Genomic DNA, 20612 nt, shown 5'->3' with positions numbered 1-20612 from the left:
TGTGACCCAGAGGAATCGCAGCGGTGGACAGAGAGGAAGATGGCCCTGGGGCCCCATTAGAGTGGCCAGAGCAAGCGGAGACCCCTGGGAGGCCCCGGCTGGGAAAGGGAACATGGCTGCAGCAAAGACCAGGTTGTTGAGCATCACAGCCCCGCGGCTGGAACGGTGTGGTGTTCCAGGGGCTTCTGGGAGCCACACCTCTCCGGGGGACAGCAGGCCAAAACAAGGGTCTCTGCCCTGCCCCTGGAGGATGGCGCCAGCCCCCCTGGTATGCAGGGTGGGGCCTGCTCTTCCTAAAGGACACTGTCTGTCCCCTGGAGCCCCAGAACCAGACCTCCCGTCTTCCACCCTCCCTCCCCCAACCACAGAAACTCACCGTCAAGTCAGGCAAGAAAAGCAAACTGTTTATTTACACCTTGGTCTGTACATTAGAGTTCCTGAAGGAGCCTGCCTCTGACAGCCTGCTCCTTTTTGGCTAGAAGCAGGTAGGACGTGGAGAGCTTGGGGCCCTGGGACGCAGCCTTGGGCCTCACCCCTCTCTCCCCGCCTTGGGGCCTGGAGGTGGTCTCACCCCAGCTCCGGAGATAAGCCTACTTCCAGAGGGAGGCTCCTGGGGCGAGACCCAAGGGGAATCCCAGAGTCAAAGCCGTCTAACAAACCCCTGGGCACGAGGCCATACATGTAGCTTCTTCCATCTGGGCCCCCGGAGGCCCAGCCAAGAAAGCAGGAAGGGCCAGGACGGAGGGAGCCAGCAGGCCGTGGGCGAGAGTGAGTCCGGTCAGCAGTCGGGGAATTAATGGCACTCGGGTCTGAGCACCTCGGGCAGATGAGGAAGAGCTCGGCAGTTAATGGCAGGCCGGGGCAGCAGCGAGGAGCCTCTTCTGCCCACTTGGGAGTTCCAAAGCTGTTCGAGACACCAGATGGTGGTGGTCTTGAACCCAGCCCAGTGCCAAGCACCGGGAGCCACACACAGCTGGAGCTTCCTCTGGGGGCCAGGGGTGCTGCCGCAGACCCATGACGTCCCTGTGGGGGCCCTGGGCCGAACCCCACGGTTAGAAAGGTGCGCTCTGCTTTCTATAAATACTGACACCAATACGGGAAGACGTTTGTGGGAGAAGGTGCTTTACACAAAGTGACCCTTTTCTGGTGTGCAAGGCTTCTAAACTAGCTGCAGGCTGGACGAGGGACTTCGAGCCCCCCGAGCTTAAGACCGTAATGAAAAGAGTTCTGTACAAAGTTACCAAACCTGCACGGCTGAGCGAGCAACCTGGAGGCGCGTGTGGAAGAACGTGCTGGGAGGCCTGACCTGGGAGCAGACCCCGTGGACGCCAAGTGGGACGCTATGTACACATTTACAGGGCTCGGGAAGGACCAGGGTAAACACGAGGATGTAGAAAAGGGGCAGTGAGGACATGGCAAATCCTGTACAGTGGTGACAGGGAAGAAAAAAAGGCACAAGGACAGCGACCCCAAACCATGCAGACAAAACACAGCCTGTGCAGCACAGCAAAGCAGAGGGTCCCGGTAGGAGGTGCGGTCCCCCCCGGGGCAACAGCACTTAACTCCCACCATTCTCAGCCACCCTCCTGCGGGTGGCTGGGGGGGGGGGGGCAGATGGCGGGTTACAGTCACAAGGAAGGAGGAGGAGCCTACAAGGTCGGAGCACCAAAGTCAGACCGCTTCGCCAGGGTCTATGCTTTCAGAAACCAACCTTTCCAGAAAGCAGCCTATGTTCTCAGGTGGGCGGCACAAGGGCCTTAGAGCTGTGCTGCCACGCAGCTCGGGCTGGCCCGTGGTGCCAGCCTCTCCTGCTCCCTGACCTTTTGCGCACAGATTCAGAGCAGGACGGAGGACCTGAAGGTCCCTAAGGTCAACAGAAGGAACTTGCCTGAAGTCACCAGGGAGCACTTGGCCCTTCTGGCCTGAGGCCCCTGGGCAGATGGGCCTTGGTCTCCACCAGCCTGAAGCATCGCCCTACAGGGACTGACCTCCGTCCCCAAGTAGGACCGGCCAGGGAGGATGCCAGCACTGAAGCCCTCAGCCCCAAACCCTCCTCAGCCCTTTCAAAGAGTCGCTGTGGTCGTGCCAGGCGAACAGTCATTTTCTTGGCGTGGCGACCGTTCCCAAACTTCCCCTGCTAAATTTGCTAATGCATTAAACACACGTGCCCACAGCACAAAAAGCGGGCTTAGTTTCGCCCTGAGCCACCAGTCCCCACTGGCCGATACAGTTTCTGCCGGCCATTAAGTCCCTCAGTGGAACAAAAGCGCCCGCACTGTGCCCTCCTGACCACCGGGACCTGGCTGGGTCAGGAATCAGATGATCCAGCAGACCAGCACCTGGAGCCTCCTGGACGTGGGCCGGGGTGTGCTGGTTTGGGTGCTGAAAGTGGAGACGCTGGGGTGACCCTCATCCACCCAGCCTGAAAACAGGTCAGAGGCAAAACCCACAGCGCCAGTGTCCCCTCCTGCTCAGGTGTGCAAGTAGGAGGCTGCCTTCCGGGGGACAGCCCCTCCGCGACCCTTGACTCTGTTCTACCCCAACTCCAGAATGGGCCCGCGCCTGACCCCACGGGCACCCGACAGAGACTTGCCCGCTCAGGTGTGCTAACCCCCAGGGTGACGAGAACAGCTGAAGGCACCTGGCCTCCCATCCTGGGGCGAGGGATCTCCTGGCTTCTCACCATCCATCAAAGCCACTGACACCCTACTGTTAACGCAGCACCTGGATTAACAAACCTGACGACCAACTCTACCCGCTTCCTCTACCCTTGGCTAGCAACCCTCTAGGGCAGGGGTCTCAACCTGGGGCTACCCGTCGGTGTCACCTGGGGAGCTCTTTCAACATCTTCGTGCCCGGGCCACACCTACACCAATTACACTGGAATCTGGGGGCAGAGATGGGAGGAGGGGCAGGGTTCAGCTCAGGCGAAAGTTTTTATATCTCCCTAGGTGATTTCAATGCACAACCCAAGTTGAAAACCACTGTTTCAGGTCCAAGTGCTTTCGGAGATTCTTGAGCTCTGTATTTGTAACAGGTCAGAAACAAAATCAAGGTAAAGGAATTTCCCTCTGGCCATTCTTAGAGAATCTACAAATTAAAAAGTGTGTGTGTGTGTGTGTGTGTGTGTGTGTGTGTGTGTGTGTGTGTGTGTCTGTGTGTCTACAGGTGCCTGGGTGGCTCAGTTGGTTGAAGGTCAGACTCTTGATTTCAGCTCAGGTCACGAGCCATGCAATCGAGCCCCGAGTCGGGCTGTTTGCTGAATGCAGAGCCTGCTTAAGATTCTCTCGTTCTCTCCCTCTGCCCCTCTCCCCTGCTCTCTAATAAAAAAACATAATAATTTGTGTAACTTGGCCAATTCAAAGTTAAAAAAATTTTTTTTCTACTAGAACTTTATTTCTTATACTTTCCCACAGAGTAAGGCCTAGCTAAGCCAGAGAGTACCTCCTTTTCTATTAGATACTGTATATAACCCTCACTTGCCGATTCAGCAAATTTTGTCTGGTTTCCAACTGAATGTAAGGATAGCCAACTGCCGAGTAAAACGTGAATCTGTTGCAGAAACCCCTCTCCACGCCCCCGCAACACCTCTAAACTTTGGACAAGTTATTACTAATCGCTACTTGGTAAGGTGGCCGGGTTCAGCGAAAACAGAAAACAAAACCCACATAGGGGCACCCAGTTAAATTACAGTCAGCTGGGGAGTTGTTCAAACATTCCGGTGCCTCGGCGGCCATGCTCCACACCAACGAAGTCAGAACCTCTGTGGATTCCACCCAGTTATCAGAATTTTAAAACTCTCTCCATTTTAAATATGTTCCAGGCATTGCAGGGAACATACTTCTCCTACGAGTTCTGTTTTGTTTGCCCGAAATGCACACTGGGCTGGGCACCGTGCATGCTACCTAGCAGCCCCCCGTACGGAGAGAGAGAAGAGTGTAACGCTCTACCAGACCACACACAAAGTAGGGGGAAACACTGGAAGGGGGCAGGGTCTGCCCCGCCGGTGCCTCGCAGGGCCCATGGGGCTGGGACCCTTGGGGCATGTGCCCCCCTCAGGCGAGCTTTCAAGCAGGGAAGAGCAGTTAAAAACGCTACATGATCGTTAAGAGCCAATTAGACGGTCTGGGTTTTATGAGACGTACTCTGGCTGAAGATGGTTGGATTTAACTCGAGACCTGGGTTGCGTGGAGTTTAGTCTCATTTTAAAGTCCGCCCTTTTTCCAGAGACCCCAGGCACAGCACCAGGTCCCTTGGGGCCTTTCAGACGCGGCGTCCTCAGGGAGGCCGCTCCCATGGCGCCCCCTTCAGGGAGGAGGTGGCAGAATGTTGCTGGCAGACCGCTTTTTCCGCGCCTTTACACCAAGGCAGAAATTCCTTCCCGCCTAGTGACCGTGTGACTGTGCAACCCAGGCCTCTGGGCCCTTTGGAATTCCAGATCAAAGCAGCTAAAGAGCATATAAAGTTTTACATATAAAATGCTCATCCCTGGGGCGAGTCTCCCACAGCCCAGGACCTTGGTCTGGCTGGCCTCTGTAGGACTCCTCCTGGTGTCAAATCCAGACCAAAGCCAAGTCCTGATACGTCTTCTTTCCTTTCCCTTAATTAGGGGCCATTAGCAAATTCTCAAGAGACTCACTCCTCAGGCCTTCTTTCCACTGCTGCTGCTTCTCAGACCCCTGGAGGAGCCCAAGGAGACCAGCACCCTCGGGGGTCGAGAGACTCCCTGCCCTAGTCTTCCTGCGGTGGGTAACCCCCAAAGGCCTGGATCAGACCAACGCAGCCCCGTTATCTGCAGCATGAAACAAACCCCACACTTATGCTTCAAAAGAAATCACAAAATCCAACAGAAGCAAAAGTTGACTGGAACGGAATGAAGATGGGTGGTGGCCACAGCCCTGCCTTCGTGAACAGGGAACACACATCCCAAGTCCCCGATCCCCTCTTCACCCTCTCCTGCCCCCGCTTCTCTGCATACACCCCTTCTTGCCCCTCCCCAACATGCCTGAACTTTCCTTCTTACACTAGAATTGCTGAAGAAAACAAACTGCAGGGGAAAAAAACCCAAGAGCATACATGTTTATATATGTGTGGATTAACGAAACGAATCACAAGCCATATAAAACTGAGACAAACTGGAAAACTCAAAGTACCAGCTGCCTACAACAAAAGATCACGTTAAAAATCCAGAGAGAGAGAAAAAAAAAATCCAGAGAGAGAATTTCCACCATGTGTCACAAGGACGGAGGACGAAGGTTTCCCTGTGATCTCCTCACCCGTGTCTCTCACCAGCACACCTCTCCTGGCTGAGAACTGAATAGGAGAGTTTCCAAAAGGTGAGACGCGGGGGCCTCGCTACCCAGCTGAGTCAAGCCCAGAGCTCAGAATCCCAAACTCCAAACCTGAGGCCTGCCATCACTGGGTTGTGTGGAGAACAGGAGCAGGTAAGCAAGGCCCACTCCCCGCCTGTGGACTGTCCATCCATGCTTCTCGTGAAATGCAGCCCACGGGGAGGGAACAGACTGGAATGGGACCACGCTCCTCCCTGGAACTAAGGTCTTTGTCACCCAATGCCAACACGTGCCTTAGACACCCCTGGCCCCCACTCCCCACCCCCTTTTATTCCCTTCATTTTACACTCAAGTTAAATACCGCTCATTTTTCATGGTCTTAACAATAAAACAGAAAGAGGGGCACCTGGTGGCTCAGTCAGTTGAGCGTCCAACTCTTGATTTCAGCTCAGGTCATGATCGCTGGTTTGTGGGATTGAGCCTGGCGTCGGGCTCCATGCTGAGTGTGGAGCCTGCTTAAGATTCATTCTCTCTCTCTCTCTCTCTCTCTCTCTCTCTCTCCGCCCCCACCCCACCCTCGACCCCGCGCCTCTCCCCGACTCGCACTCTCTCTCTAAAATAAAAACCAAAAAACAACCAAGCCAGAAAGGAAGAGGCAGGCAGGCAGGCAGGGATGGGGAAGTGTACAGGAAACCCCCCAAATACCAAGAACTTCTCAAACGAAGGCTGCCCCATGCCAGCTCTCCTGCAAGCCTGAGTCCTCGGGACACCCCATGCACAGGCATCACAGGGGCTGCTGGCCAGGGAGGGGCTCTGGGAGGGCCCCTTCCTCCTCTCTGAGCCTGAGCACCTAGGCTTGAAAGGTGGCCAAAGAGGCTGGGGAGGATGTGGCCGTTAGGCATTCGAACCCCTGGGAAAGACCATAATTTTGCTCCCACTCCCAGAGGGAACAGAGGTGGGGTGAAAAGAGCCTGTCTCACTAGAGCATCTTTAAATCCTTATCCCCAGAGGTAGAATCATTTTCATCCAGTACCTGAAACACAGTCTTCCAGTTCTTGTTATTACAGTAACTCCTGATAGCAGACCTTGCCCCTCCCACCCTCCAGGACCATCCGCTCTTGCAAGGGGACTGCAAAGTGCACGGGCAGTAACTGTGCAGATGACACTCACAGCCCCACGCTCACCCCTTGCTGTGTGAGCGGCTTCCCCACATACGCATCAGTACACAGGACATGGTGGCCAGAGATGTTTACAGTGTGTGTGTGTGTGTGTGTGTGTGTGTGTGTGTGTGGCCTGGCTTGGGCCGCATCCTCAAGTGGGGTCTGCGCCTTGGTCCCAGGGTCCAGGGCTGGGAGGGTCCCGAGGCCGCTCTGCAGCCAGCCCTCGTCTCAGTGTTTGATCTCAAGGATGGAGGGGTTGTGGTCCAGGATGGCAAGGATAATCTTGTCCATGTACTGCCTCAGCCGGAAGTTGATCTCCTCCTGCTCCTTCAGGGCTTCCATGAGCTGGGGGGAACGGGAGAGGCAGGTCAGAGGCCGGGCCCGGGCTGGAGTGCAGGTGGAACCCGGATCCCCAGCTTGTGATGAGCCAGGGCCCAGGACAGAGGGGCTCAGGACACCTGGGCAAGGCAGGCCCCCAGACCAACCTCAGCACTTGGGTGCCAGAAACCAGCGAGAGCAGTGACAACTCACAGTAAGGTGTGTGAGATATGCTGACGCCCAGGCCCTGCCCCCAGGGATTCTGATCCAACTGGTCTGTGGAGGGACCCAAGTATGAGCAACTGCTCGGTATAGGCTGAAAACACTGGCTAAAGGCATTTGCAATCAAGAATGACATCCGGAGTCCCAGGGCCCTAAGACTTGTAAGGCTTCTAGCTGTTTCCTCTACCTGAAACGGTCCCCTCACCACCCCGACCCTGCCATTGCCCCTGTGCAGGTCCATTCCCGACGTGTCCTTTAGGTCACTGAAATGCCACATCTGCCCCCAGACTGGAGGCTGGTAACCAGCTCAGCTGGGAGTCCCCCGAGGCTAGGAGTCAGCACTTAACTCTGTGTCTTAAGTACAGGATAAAGGGTTCAGTGACTGTCTTATGATTCATGTTCAAATGTAACCAGGGTATTTTGGAGGCCTGATCTTTTAGAAGCACACCCTGGTGTGGGGTGGTGGGGCAGAACGGACTTTGGTTCTGGAGACCTGGGTCCTTCTCCCTCCACAAGTTGGGTGATCTTGTGTCCCAGCCTCCCAATCTGTAACATGGAAATGTCCAGGAAGCCTTTGAGTTGTCAGAAGATGAAGACACACTACAATCAGGTGCTCAAGAAACGCTAGTGTCTTTCCCCTCCTGGCTTGAGGCAGAGGGGTTCTAGCTTCTCCTGCACTACGGGCTGACAGAGACATGTTGATCAGCCGGCCATTTTGGCATGTTTCTGGTAGAGCAAAGACTCAAACTCCACTCTGTTCCCAGAGCTTCCCCCCAGCACATGCAGGAAGTCAGAAATGCTCTAACTCCCTCACTACTCTGCACGGTCACTCAGGTGGCTGCAGACGGGGACCCTCACAGGCCCTGGTCTGCTTCCCCTGCTCGGGGTAGCCTGGGACTTATCATCACAGCACACGGGTGCGGGACAGGACTTGCAGAGGAGCGGCCGAGGCTCCCAAGCAAGAATGAGAGGGCACATTACCTCATCGCGAGAGGCCGTGTCTATTTCTGCGGCCAGAGACTGGGCTTTGGTCTGGGTGGCAAAGAGGTTCTTTGCTTCATAGAGGCTGAGGCTCAAGATCTGTCCATTCAAGTCGTCATTCTGGTCCCGCAGCTTATGATTCTCCTGTGGAGTGGGACAAAAGCAACGTCAGCTCCCAGAAGCATCCAGAACCCAGCAGAACCCATTTCTTTGCATTCACGGTCTCCTGACTGCCACCGGGACCCTTCTCTCAGGTGTGTGTCAGGCCAGCTCAAAGACACCCATAGGTGATGTGGCCTCTGCCAGGCTTCGGGGGAAGGGCTGGGTCCTGGGAGGTCACAGGTTCCTGAGGAAGAGTTATAGGCCCACTCAGGGGAACGAAGTTTCCAGATAAGGGCAGGGCTCCTGGCCACGCTTTCCTCCCTGGGGTGAGTGAGCCAGAAGAGGAGCTCCTGATACTTTGCGGTCTCCGGGCTGCAAGGCTGGATCCAGTCTCCTCCTGTAGCGAGGTTCAGGAATCCTGCTCTGTGGGAACTCTTCCTGAGTACAGGTGGCCTCACAGGGCCCTGCCCAGACCCCACGTGCCAGCACCACGTGCTAGCTTTTGCCTAAAGTCTCCTAACTAACCGCACACCTGGGACTTGGTGCCCTCATGCAGGAGAAAGGGCTGGGGTTTTCGGATCGCTGTGGGATGCTGGTGAAGCCAGCAGGAGTAGACTTTCTAGAGCAGTTTCCCACCCCCGAATGTCGGGCTGGGCTGAACAGGGGGCTTCACTCACCATCACACCCTCCCTTGGTCCCTGCCCCTCCTGATCCCACTTCCCCCAACTCCCCCATCATGGGAGTGCTCCCGGGAACCATTTGAAATGGAACCTTGGGATCCGGGTCTGCTTCTGGGAGGACCCAACACAGCAGACCCTCATCCATGGCTGGATAGTCTCCTCCTCCACTCCATCGGCAAGGACAGCAGAGTGGGGTCTGCTTCTTTGTGTGGACTCCAAGGAGAGACCCCGGGATCCGCATCAAGTGTGGCCTAGAGGTGAGCTGCCCTGCCTGAGCTGTGGGGTGGGGACGGGCAGCCCCACCGGGCAGGGACGTTGAGAGGAGCAGACAGGAAGGGGTGTGGGAAGGTGCCGCTGCAGCTTGGGGCCCCATGCGGGAGACCCGTCCAGCGGGGCCCACCTGCTTGAGCCGCTTGACCTCATGCTCCAGCTCCACCTCACGGGCCCTGGCGTTGAACTCGCCCAGGCCAGAGGACGAGCTGCGCCCCCGGCCTGGCCGCTCGCAGTCCAGCTTGTACATCTGCAGGTGCTCTAGCTCCTTCCGCAAGTCCTCGATGAGCTGCGTGGGGGAGGGGCTGGTTGGCAGGAGCGCGGCCACGGGAGGGAGCCCCGGTGCCCGGTGCCCTCCGGCCTGGGACCCACCTCCTGCGTCGCCTCCCGTTCCTTTTGGAACTCAAGGCGGTTCTGCCGCAGCTTGTCCGTCACGCGCTTGTACAGGTCCGTCTCATCTTTGAGCCGCAGGCTGGTGTCCTCCAGCCGGTCACACATGCGCTGCCGCTCCTGGATCGGGGGACTGGGTCAGGGAGGACGGTGCCCAGAGAGGCTCGCTACACCCCAGGGACGTCGGGGGGCTCCGGGTCAGCCACCTGGACAGGCGGGCAGTCCGACCAGCCCCCCTGAACACAGCCTTCGAGTCACGGCTTAAAGAAACAGCCGGGTCCCTTAGGATTCTAGAAACACAGGCCTCTGAAGCCCTTCGATGGTGCCAGATGAAACCTGAATCAAAGGTGCGGCCAAACAAAAGCTAGCCTCCTTCTCTCTTTTTTATTACTACTTCCCCCATTATATAAAAAATTATATTCGCTGTAAAAAAAGTTTGGAAAATCAGAAACATAGCAAGACAAATTACTATTCATACTTTATTTTGTTGTTGTTGTTGTTAGGGCAAACTAGCAACTAGAGGCCTTTGTGGCCAACACCGCCTCTGTGGCTTCAGCTCAAGATCGGAGTCTGAGGGACACTCCTAGGCCTGCTGCTCACCTCATCCAGCTTCTCTGTTTGTGACTTGAGCCGGGTCACTGTTGTTCTGAGCTCGGTGTTTTCCTCCTCTAATTGCTGCACCCTGGGAAAAGGAGAAAGACAAACATGTCAGAAACGGAGGTTATCTTACAACGGATGGACAGTCTACAGCGATTCTCTGCTTCCTGGAGGAGGGAAGATACCAGAAAGCAAGAGAGAGAGAAAGAATATGACTAGTTGTTCCAGATGGGTAATACAGCTTCGAGCTTCCTGTCATCCAAGGCAAACTGGGAAGGACACCGAATTACCATCCTTCTGTTTGTGATAAAAGGAAACACTCATTTGTGAATAAGAACATAGGATTCTTTTTCACATGCGTCCTTAGAGCCTGAAACAACACAGAGGACGTTTTTCTGCTAAACAAAGAGAAGGTCCTCCTGTGGCTGGTGGTGGCAGGTCCCTCCCGCTTGGAAAGCAAAGACAGCGTTTGCTTTTCTTTCTCCCCCCAGCGTCTCTCCCAGGCTCTTTGCTCGGCCCTCCCCGCAGCTGCCTGTGACATCCACAGGTCATCGTCCTCTGTGTTAGTGTCCAGAGGGGGCTGTCCTAACAGGATCCCATGAGGAGACACAGCCCAGGTACCCAGGTCATTTTTTTTTTTAATTTTTTTTTAACGTTTATTTATTTTTGAGACAGAGAGAGACAAAGCATGAACGGGGGAGGGTCAGAGAGAGGGAGACACAGAATCTGAAACAGGCTCCAGGCTCTGAGCTGTCAGCACAGAGCCTGACGCGGGGCTCGAACTCACGGACCGCAAGATCATGACCTGAGCCGAAGTCGGCCGCTTAACCGACTGAGCCACCCAGGCGCCCCTATACCCAGGTCATTTTAAATGACCTGAAAAGAGGGCAGGTGAGTTGGGCTGTCAGTGGCACCGGAACAGCACAGGGTCATTTCTGCCACCGATTCCTGCCGAACATTCCCTCTCCTTCACACTTGTTACTTCCTTCCTAGAGTGATGGCTCCACTGCTCTCTCTGCCAGGGGCCTAGGTAGCTTCCCAGTGGCCTCCCTGGCCTGGGTCATTAGGGAGGGCAGCCCTGGGACACCAGTCTTCACCTGTGTGTACTGTTCTGATGTGTAGCAACCCACCTGCCTTCACGGTCATTCTGTCGGGCTGGGAGGGAGGACTGACAGATGGGGAAACTGAGGCCCAGAAAATGACACAGGATGTCCAAAGTCACGGAGCTAAAGGGTAAGCAACCCAGATTCCCAGGTCAATACTCCTCTCCCTACCGGCCTCAGGCTCCAGCAGCTATACCTGCGGCCCAGAAGCCCAAAAGAAACCGGGCCCTGCTTTTCCATTTACTTTGGACCCAGGGGCCCAGGGTCGGTGCACCCAGGTGTTCAAGGTCAAGGAGACTGACAGCAGGGGGAGCTCCGAGCCCGGACATTAGACCCAACCCAGGAATAGGGGCAAGACCACAGTTTTTTAACCTATCCTCTTGTTGACAGACTTGTGAGCTGTCTCCAGTTGTACCTAGTAGAAATAATGCTACCAGAAGGTTCTTGTATATACTTCCCAGCAAGCATGTCCAGGTGTTCAGGTATCAAGAGGAGAACTGTTACAACAGGGGGCTTTTCTTCAGGCTGTTTTCCGATCCATACCACGGGGATGGTGCCTGTCCCACAGGCCCGGACCGGGAGTGGAGGGCGCCTCCGAGGCGGCCCCGTCCCCAGCAGGCGCCCACCTGGTGTTGAGCAGCTCGATCTCCGTGCTCTTCTCTCTCTCCAGCTTGCCGTAGGCCTCGCGGTGCCGCCGCGCCTCCTCCTCCAGGGCCTGCTCGGCCATGGTCTCCTGATCTTTCACCATCTCCTCCAGCTCGTGCACCCTGAGGAGACAGAGGGGCGCGCGCCCCAGTCCAGGGCCAGCTCTCGTGGTGTCTTCCCACCCTGCCCCCACCCCTGGCTACAGGAGGCCCCGAGACCCTGGCTCCGTCATAGCTCTGCTGCGGGAAGTGGCGATGCGTTTGCCAGACCTGTGGGTCAGCAGCTTCGCTGACAGATGAATGCGGATGCCACAGCACGTAAGGAGACGTGTACGAGCCACGCACACCACGGGGTGAGGGTGGGGAGAGGGGCGCCTGGCGGTCGGCCCAGAGGGGAGCGAGGCTGCACGGAGAAGGCGGCATTCCCAGCCAGGCACGGGGAGGGACGGCAGGCCTCGGCACGGCTGCGTGAAGCAGCCCTCGGGCCTTGGCTTCTCTTCCCGCTCTCCTCCTCCCTGGTCCCTACCCCTCTGACCAGTAATTCAGCTACTGGGCACCTTGACTCCAAAACCACGCATGTCCTTGGATAGGGGCCCTGAACATTCAAGACCCAGGAAGGGGCCAGGTCTCACAGGGCACGCTCTAACCCCACCACTGGCAGCCTAGCTGGCCTATCAGTCTGGGCACATTTCACTGGAAACAGTCCCTCCAGGAGGCTACCCTTCTGGGGTGTTCCAGAATCCATCTTTGGGCCCTACAAGGTTGAGGGCCAGACCCTGGGCGGGGATCAGTTTACCAAATCTCATGCCACCCCGTGAGGACAACTACATGCTACATGCACTACCTCACTGCACTCAGGGTCAGCGGGCCCCCATTGGGAGGAGGGGCAGCGATGCCCGGACCCTTCCACTAGCAGCACGTGCGAGCCCGACTCACACCAGCGTCTCTCTCTGCAGAGCTTGTCCCCAGAAACGGGGTGGGGGGCGGGCGGGTGTCAGACTCTCATCAGTGTAGGACAGAGAAATACGGGAGTGGATCCCAACTCCTGCCTTACACCCACCCTGGGGCTGCAGACATGGGGGTCAAGGTCAAGCTCCGACCTGTTTCTGAGTCCCCAGAGACCAGTCTTCCTGTGCGTCCTGCATGGGCACAGCCATGGAGCAAGGGGCCGACACATCACAGCCTCTCAGAGAGGAAGGACAAGATGTGCAGTTCACCTCCCCAGCTTTTCTCAGGGCCCTCCCCAAGCCCGTTCCCGAGTCATGGCCAGGGCCCCAGCCCCCCAGCCCCCGACCTGTGCACGAGCTGTGTGTTCTCCTGCTTCAGCTTGCTCTTCAGGTCCCCATTGGTCAGGCTGTCATTCTCCAGTTCTGTCACTTTTTTTTCCAGGAAGCTCACCTGCAAGAGGGAGGCAGAGGTGGGGGTGGAGGAAACCTCGGAGTCCACAGGACCGAGAAGCTAGAGACCGTGGGACAGAAGCCATGTTTGGTGAGCGTGAGGGTCCCCACGCGTACGTGTCCACGTTATCGGGGCCACCTACCCCCAACTCCTGGGCAAGGACAGGGTCTCTGTCTCCCGAGTCCCCAGATAGCTGCTGGGGGGCTCCCCATGACCCCCGGGGAGCACACACACATTAGGCCTGTCCTCCACCCACTCAGGACCCACCTTCTCCGTGATGTCGTTGTCACAGGAGTCAATGCTGTCTCGGAACAGGTCCTCAGTGCTACCGTCACTGCTACTGAAGTTGCTGCTGTGCATGAGCTGCCTGCGGGGGAGGGGGGAGGTAGCTGCAGAGGCCGGCCCTCCAGGGCCTGGGGTCCACACTGGGCTATGGGCTGAGAGCACCCAGTATCTTGGGGAGAAGGCCAGGGACCCCTCCAAGGAGGCTGTCCTCACCCAGTCAGGGGAGAAGAGTTGCCTGACCTCTGAACTCAAGAGGTCACCCAGCTCAGAGGCCAGCGGATGGGCCGCTACACCCCTCCAGAGTCCCTGGCAATCCATCACGGCTCTGGCCTGCTGCCTCAGCACCCTTTTCATGCCGGTGTTCGAGCCAGTAACTACCCAGTGACCAGAGTGGGCACATGAGCCCCCGACCACCTCCCTCCAGCTGCAAAACCAGCCACTGCAGGTAGACTGGCTCCATGGTCCTGGCAGAGGGTCCTGGCCTCCTGAGGCCACCCAGCAAGACTCAATTCCTCCACCAAACCGGCTCCCGATGCATCCCTGGGGACCCTGGGAACGGGAAGGAGACCCACCTAGACTGTGCAGGGCAGGGGGTTGGGTCGGTCTGCAAATGGGTAAAGACTTGCCGGAGGCAAACCCAGCTACCACGGTGAGGCTCCCCCTTCCCGCTCCCTGCCGGGCAGCAGCCAGGTCTCTACCCAGGGCCTGTTCCGTCCCACTCCTGCTCTTGAGCCAGAGTCTGGGCACTTGCTGGCAGCTCCCAGGGCCCTGGGAGTGGACCCGGGCCAGCGTGCACGAGAACCTGGATCCCGAGATCCAGAGCGGGAGCCTGGAAGTCCCAGGAAGTTAGCTGGGAGGATTTAACCCGGAGCAAAGTGACCAGCTCCAACGGGGCACACTTGTGCCCAGTCTCGGTCAGCGGGATCCCCAGGATCTGCTGGTACAGCTGCCGGCTCCAGGGTGCGGGGCAGGGCACCAACAGCCGTGAGACGCGCCGGGTCTCTCGGGGCCTCCCTGGTGCACCTGCCTGGAGCGGAAACAGCTAAGGGTTTGCAGAGGCCGACTGCTCCACTGCCACAAGGGGCAAGGGCGGCCCCTCCCTGTCAGAAGTAGAGGTCTGGTTGCTCTGCCTGCACTCCTGGGGGTCTCTGTTTCCCTCTGTGCATTGAGCACACGCAGGGCACCGGGCACTGGCTGGGTCTGGGCTGCCCGCATGGAAAGGGAGACAGTATTCCACCCCTCCTCCCAAGGTGGGGGGGGGTCTTACCGTCCAAAGGCCGTGCTAGAGATCTTCCGGTTAGGGCTGCAGGGGTGGGGGTGCAGTAGGGAGAGGGAGAGAGAAAACAGTCATTGAACAGAGGGGGCTCTAGTCCACTCCTTACTCTGCCTGGGCTGCAAGATACCAGTAGGTGCACTACAGGGCTTTGTCCCGCCCGCTGCAGGGAATTCACTAATCAGCTGGGTCCTCAGTAGAAGCACCCTGAGGTTCCTCTTGCAGAAAAATGCAAGCCCCCTAAGATCAATCCCACCCTGACAGGGCCCTCACTTGCCAAGACAGAGTGGGGCCGCCTTGCCTGCCGCTTCCCCCTCTGGACCCACCCCCCACCCCCAGCCCTGGCCGCCCATCCCTCTGCTGGGTCCCGGGGGCCTCACCTGTTGGCCTTCAGGTTTTTCAGTCGGGCTTCCAGGTCATTCAGCAGGTTGATCTTCTTACAGCACTGAGAGCAGTAAACATCCAGCAATTCGCTGTTGTAGGCGTGCCGCATTTTCCTGGGTGTCTGCCCCGCACTGATTCGGGAGACAGAAATCAACCTCTGCTGTCCAGTCTGGTGCCCTACCCCATCCTTACTTGACTGGGTTCCCCAATGCCTGGGAACCTTTTGTGTGTGCGCTTAGGGGCAGAGGAAGTAGAAATACAGCAACAGATCCTCCCTCCCTCGATACTCTGAGAGGAAAGGCCAATGAACAGTACCCATTTCACAGACAAGGCGATGGAGAGCTAACGTCAGAGTGAGTAATGACTAGGCGTGGGGGAAGGTATCACAGTAGGTCACCTAGAAGGACCCTTCGACACCGAGGTTCTAGGAAGCAAGACAGCACACACCCCTGAGTCTGCAGCCTCCCAGGTGGGCTAATTCTGTTTCTTCCCCAAGCCAGAAGGAGGCGGGAGGAATTCTAGAACCTCCAATCAGGGTGCAAAGGCAGCACCCCCAAGCTCCAGGAGCAGACCCCAGGTAGCTTAGGACTCTGCCCTCTGACCCGCCCTGGGATGAGGTTTGGTTGGTCCGGCCGCTTTTCCCGGGCCCCAAATTGCCATTCCAGACCACAGGGCCACCTGGAAGACACTGAAGATCCCAGGTCCGAGTAAACGTTGGTCCTGGTCTCGTCATCGGGGCAGGGGCTGCTGGGGGCACAGTCCACGTCGTCCCCCTCTCCATAGTCTTCAAACTGCTCCTCGTTGCTGATAAGCGAGGTGGTGGAGTGTGTAGAGAGGTCCGACGTGGTCATGGATGGGGCGTGGCCCAGGGACCTGGGTGTTACAGAAGGGCTGTCTGTTAACACAGCCCTGTCCACAGCCTGTGCCGGGGACCTTCCTGGAGGTCAACTGGTGCCACAGAGATCAGAAGCCCGAGTGTGTGCTTTCTGACCTGGCAAGTGCACTTTGGGGACCTCATCCTAAGGGAAGTGTCTCACCACAGAAACAGTTTCTGCACAAGAGGTGCGCAAACCGATGCTTCTCTACAGCGACAAAACATGGCTTACAACTGAACGGTTTCCCTACATCAAATTAGAATAAGTTATAGTGAGTCATAGTATATGGGGCCTCCTGGGTGGCTTAGTCGGTCAAGCGTCCCACTTTGGCTCAGGTCACGATCTCACAGTTTGGGAATTTGAGCCCTGCGAGCCTGCTTCGGATTCTGTGTCTCCCTCTCTCTCTGCTCCTTCCCCGTTCATGCTCTGTCTCTGTCTCTCAAAAAATAAACAAGTGTTAAAAAAAATTTTTTTTTAAGTTATAGATGTATAATATAAAATTATATATTCTATATTGCTAATAGTAGCTAATTAAATGATTAAGTTACAGTTGTAAAATTTTAATATATATTAGTAAATATCAAATTATGGGTTATCTAATTGTTGAAAGGTCTGCAAAAAATACTAGCAATAATATGGGAAAAACTAATATAAAGTTGGATATAAAATTTAAATACAGAAAGGAAAGGTTGATACAGAATAAGGAAAAGTAGGACATAAAAGTATTTACATGGTAACAGAGCTTGGGTTTGGGTGGTGGGACTGTAAGTGAGATACTTCCCCCCCCCCCCCCCCCGCCATTCTTCCTTTCCTACCTTTTCCAAGCTCTGTTTAATTGGCTTGCATTCTAGCAAGAAACGGAAGTTTTAAAATAAGTAACAACGAGCTACTAGATGAGGTGCTTCTCCCAGTTTATAGAAGGGATTCACTGCAGAGAACATGGGTCGGAGACCCTAGGCCTCTCATGGGTGACCCACGGTGTGGCCTGTGACAGTGTCCAGGGCTGGCTGAGCCCTGTCCACAACCTGAGAACCGAGCACTGCTTGTCACCTGCCGAAATAGGTCTTCCCGTCCGTGGTTGTGAGGTCAGGTCTATGTATCGCTACTCAGAAATGAGGGTTTCTCTGATGTCCTGAGCCTCTGAGCTCAAAACTGGGCAACTTGAACCGGGGACAAGAAGCAGGGAAGTGGGTAAGGCCGTAATTCTCCCACCGTGCCCTTGAGCAGTCCTGGTCTCTATCTGAGAATCACTGTGTTGATGACAGGGCACCAAAGAGCAAGTCTGCTGGTACCGCCACCCTGTTGTTGTTGAACTCACTCATCTGCCCTCAGGCTCCTCAGCACCTTGGGATGGATTCATCACATTCCAGCTCTTTCTCCTATACATTTTATTAAAACCCTCAGCGTCCCCTGCTGGCCACCTCCTGGCGACTGGTCCCGAAGAACAATGTGTACGATCAAGTGGCAAATGGTCAGCCAAAAGGACAACGGGTCTGTGGTCCCTGACCAGCTGTCCTTGGTGGCTGGTCACAGTACGGCTGTCACACTGCTCCCAGGAAGCAAAATGGATGAACTACTCCAAAGACCCCACCGAGAACAGCCTGACTCCCAGAGCCACTGGAGCCTGAGAAGCTCTGCCCTGCGAAAATGTATAAGAAATTGCTTTTTTTTTTTTTGAAGGTCAAAAATGATTAAGAATTGACAATTTCATATGGTTCAACTGATACTAGAACCCCTCTCCTCCCTCTCCAAATCTCTGGGTTGGCCACGACCACCACCTTCCTGTATGTGGCGCTCCAGACAGTTTTAACTCACTTGTCCTCCGGCAGGAACAGGCCCCCGAGCCCTCCGTCCTTCTCCTCGGCAGGACTCCCAACCGACCCCTCCAGGCTCTGCATGCTCTCCATGGGGCTGTCCATGTCTGACTCCGGGGGGCCCTCGGGTGGGGCCAGCGTCATAGCCTCCTCCTCGTCCTCGGGAAAGAAGCTGGGGTCCCTGGGGAGGAGCTCGCCATCAGCAAAGGTAGGGCCTGGCACCTCGCTGCCCTGGGAAAGACAGAGGACAAAGTGAGTGAGGCTGGCTCCCCGGGGCTCAGTGTGCCTCATCAGACCGCGAGGATGTTGGCAGGGCCAGGGATGGCAGGGACTGGGACACAGGCAGGTCCAGACCTCAGGACCTTGAGAATAAGAATACCCGGCAGGTGATTCATCTTGGGCCTCTCACAGCAGCTGCCTCATGAGAGCCCGGTGAGGAGCCAGCACCACCGGGGACAGCCATCCGTGGAGAAGAGCCACAGCTGGGCTGGCTACATTGCTCAGGACACCTGGACAGCTTGCTCGTCGGGGTCCCCATCACAGCCCGCACAAGGAGCCAGATGGCTTCGTGACTGAGTTAAGGGCACAGCCACAATGAACGGCTACCAAGAACGACGACCCCGACCTAGCGGAGTTTGATGCAGCGGGATAGAGGGATATCCACGCACCATGGAACCTGCCCTCCAGGACTCTGGGCACATCAGATCACCTCCGTGAACCTCGCTTCTCTCGGTAAACTGGGAATGACTGTGGAATCCTACAGGATCACTGTGTCACGGGGTAGGACCTCAACGTGGCACCAGCCGGGGAAGGACAGCGTGCCTTGGCCCTGCCACAGCCGTGCTGAGGAGCAAGGACACAGAGCCCTTCAGTTCCGAGCAGGGGTGGGTCCCCGGTGCTTAGCACACTGCCCAGCACCACGCCAGCACGAGATAAAGACCCGCCTGAACTTTTGCCAAAATCACCTTCTAGGTTATGAGCTCTGGCTCCGCTCTGAGAGGCAGCGCTCCGCAAAACCACCCTTGGGGCTGCCGCCTCTGAGGGGGCACTGCTTCCACCTGCTCCTGTCCGAGAGGTCAAACTGCTCCCAAGGATCTTCCGTGTGGCCCGCGTTGAAGGTGCTCCCTGCGGCCCCGGGACTGCAGCCAGGGGAACAGTAACAGAGGCTGTGAAAAGCCCCCAGGCACCCCAGACAAGAACAGGATTGGGGACATCCAAGGAAGGTGGTCAGCGGCAGGCTTGGCTGTGCCCACTGAGAAGTGTGCCGTCACCTGCTGCTGTAGACACCCTGGCCCAAGAATAGATGGCTGTTAATGAGCCTGGCTCCCGCCTGTCCCAGGACTCGGGCGGAGCACCGGCTGCACTAATAAAGTCGGCACCAGGCAGCCAGGCCCCCCTGGCTGTGGAGGCCGAGGGGCTGCGTAATTAAAACTACCCTCGTGTTCACATGGCCCTTTCCACCTGAATGTCACCAACCCAATCCCACAGGGCTCCCGACCGCGTCGGATCCTGCACCCGAAGAAAGCTCTCCGTCCGCAAGCCCGAGGCTGCATCCCAGCAGAAACAAAGGGAAGCCAACGTTTCCCGAGCAGCCACTAAGTTCCGGAGGCAGAGCGGACAGTGAATACGTAATCTTATCTGGCCTTAGGACAGCTCTTCAGGATAGCGATTCTTAGCCCCACTTTACCAACGAGGACATGGAGGCTCAGAGAGTCACCTGCCAGGAGTCTTCTAGGCCAGGAGGCAGAGGTCGCCCCACCTACCTCTGACCACCACAAGCTCGGTTCCGTCTATCAGTCATGCAACCCACGCTCCTGGAGCTTTAGTCTCACGTAGGGACAGATCAGTAATTATGAAGCCCAGGCATTCCACCTGCTGCAGCCCCACGTGCTGCCCACTTCCGACCCACAGCAGGAGACTCCTCGGCTCAGCGCGTGGAAACTGGGAGAGACGCCAGGCAGGAGGGAGACGGCTCACCGAGGAGGGCCGTGCTCTGTTCCCTCACCTGCAAGCTTTCTGCCTTCCCAGCCACAAGGGCAGGGGAGGGTTGGCACTCGCTGGGAACGCCTGCCTTGTGGCTTACAGGAGTCCTCGGCCACTTCCGGTCCTCACAGCCCTAGGAGTTGGGTCTCCTTTCCCCTCTCATACGTGAGGTGACTTACCCAGGGCCCTGCCGGAGAGAGGGGCAGGGCAGGACTGGACCGGGAGCCGCCAGTGCCCATGCTGTCCTCATAGCCCCATCAGCAGGGGTCCTGAGGAGGCTGCTGCCCACCGAGCAGAGGCTTGAGGCAGGCAGGGCACCAAGTAGAGACTGGGAGCCATGCTCCTCAGGCGTCCGGCTTGGCCTCTGGCTAACTCATGTTTGTCCCCTTGGACACGGAGATACGGAGGCCCAGTTTCTGCCAGGCACTCTGCCCAGAGACACCCAACTCACCACACAGAAGTGCGGACCACGGCCTCCTCCCACCTGATGTCCCAGAGCAACATCCCCCTCCTGACAGCTGGGCCAAGAGAAAAGAGGGGCCTGTCTCAGCTACAGGTGGGGCAGGAGGCGGCTTGGAGGCCCCCACAGGGGTCATTCCCTCCCAATAAGGCCACCACTTCCTCAGGCATAGTTTTACCCTCTGATCGAGCAGAGTCCACATCTGTCTGGCCTTTTGCACTTGTCGAAGGATCTGGTCTGTCTCCCACACATACCCCCGTCCGGCTCGGACGACAGCCCCGGGAGAGCTCCAGGAGGTGCAGAGGGCAGGGATCGAGGATTTACAGGCTTAGCCTGATGCATGGGGAAGGTGAGGCTCAGCGAGCAAGGGGGCTGCCCTGGA

General features: G+C 56.9%; 1 protein-coding gene across 3 annotated transcripts in view; it reads right to left on the bottom strand.

Annotated features, from left to right (window-relative positions):
* Nucleotides 1-5862: 5862 nt before the first annotated feature.
* The window catches only part of RAB11FIP4 (RAB11 family interacting protein 4), a 33716-nt gene continuing 18966 nt past the window's right edge, over nt 5863-20612 (bottom strand). For all 3 annotated transcript variants that reach the window (XM_042965984.1, XM_042965987.1, XM_042965986.1), the window contains exons 2-13: nt 17789-18018; nt 15777-15971; nt 15095-15229; nt 14709-14744; nt 13424-13523; nt 13053-13156; nt 11741-11881; nt 10015-10096; nt 9397-9534; nt 9155-9313; nt 7973-8116; nt 5863-6796 (exon numbers count right to left, since the gene is read on the bottom strand). In XM_042965984.1, coding sequence (XP_042821918.1) covers nt 6680-6796; nt 7973-8116; nt 9155-9313; nt 9397-9534; nt 10015-10096; nt 11741-11881; nt 13053-13156; nt 13424-13523; nt 14709-14744; nt 15095-15229; nt 15777-15971; nt 17789-18018 — 1581 coding nt within the window. In that variant the 3' untranslated portion in view covers nt 5863-6679. The remainder of the gene's footprint in view (nt 6797-7972; nt 8117-9154; nt 9314-9396; nt 9535-10014; nt 10097-11740; nt 11882-13052; nt 13157-13423; nt 13524-14708; nt 14745-15094; nt 15230-15776; nt 15972-17788; nt 18019-20612) is intronic.

This window comes from Panthera tigris, chromosome E1 (genome assembly GCF_018350195.1).
Source record: "Panthera tigris isolate Pti1 chromosome E1, P.tigris_Pti1_mat1.1, whole genome shotgun sequence".
Classification (NCBI taxonomy): domain Eukaryota; kingdom Metazoa; phylum Chordata; class Mammalia; order Carnivora; family Felidae; genus Panthera; species Panthera tigris.
The sequence above is the reverse complement of the archived record's forward strand: the minus strand, read 5'-3'. Positions and strand labels throughout refer to the sequence as shown.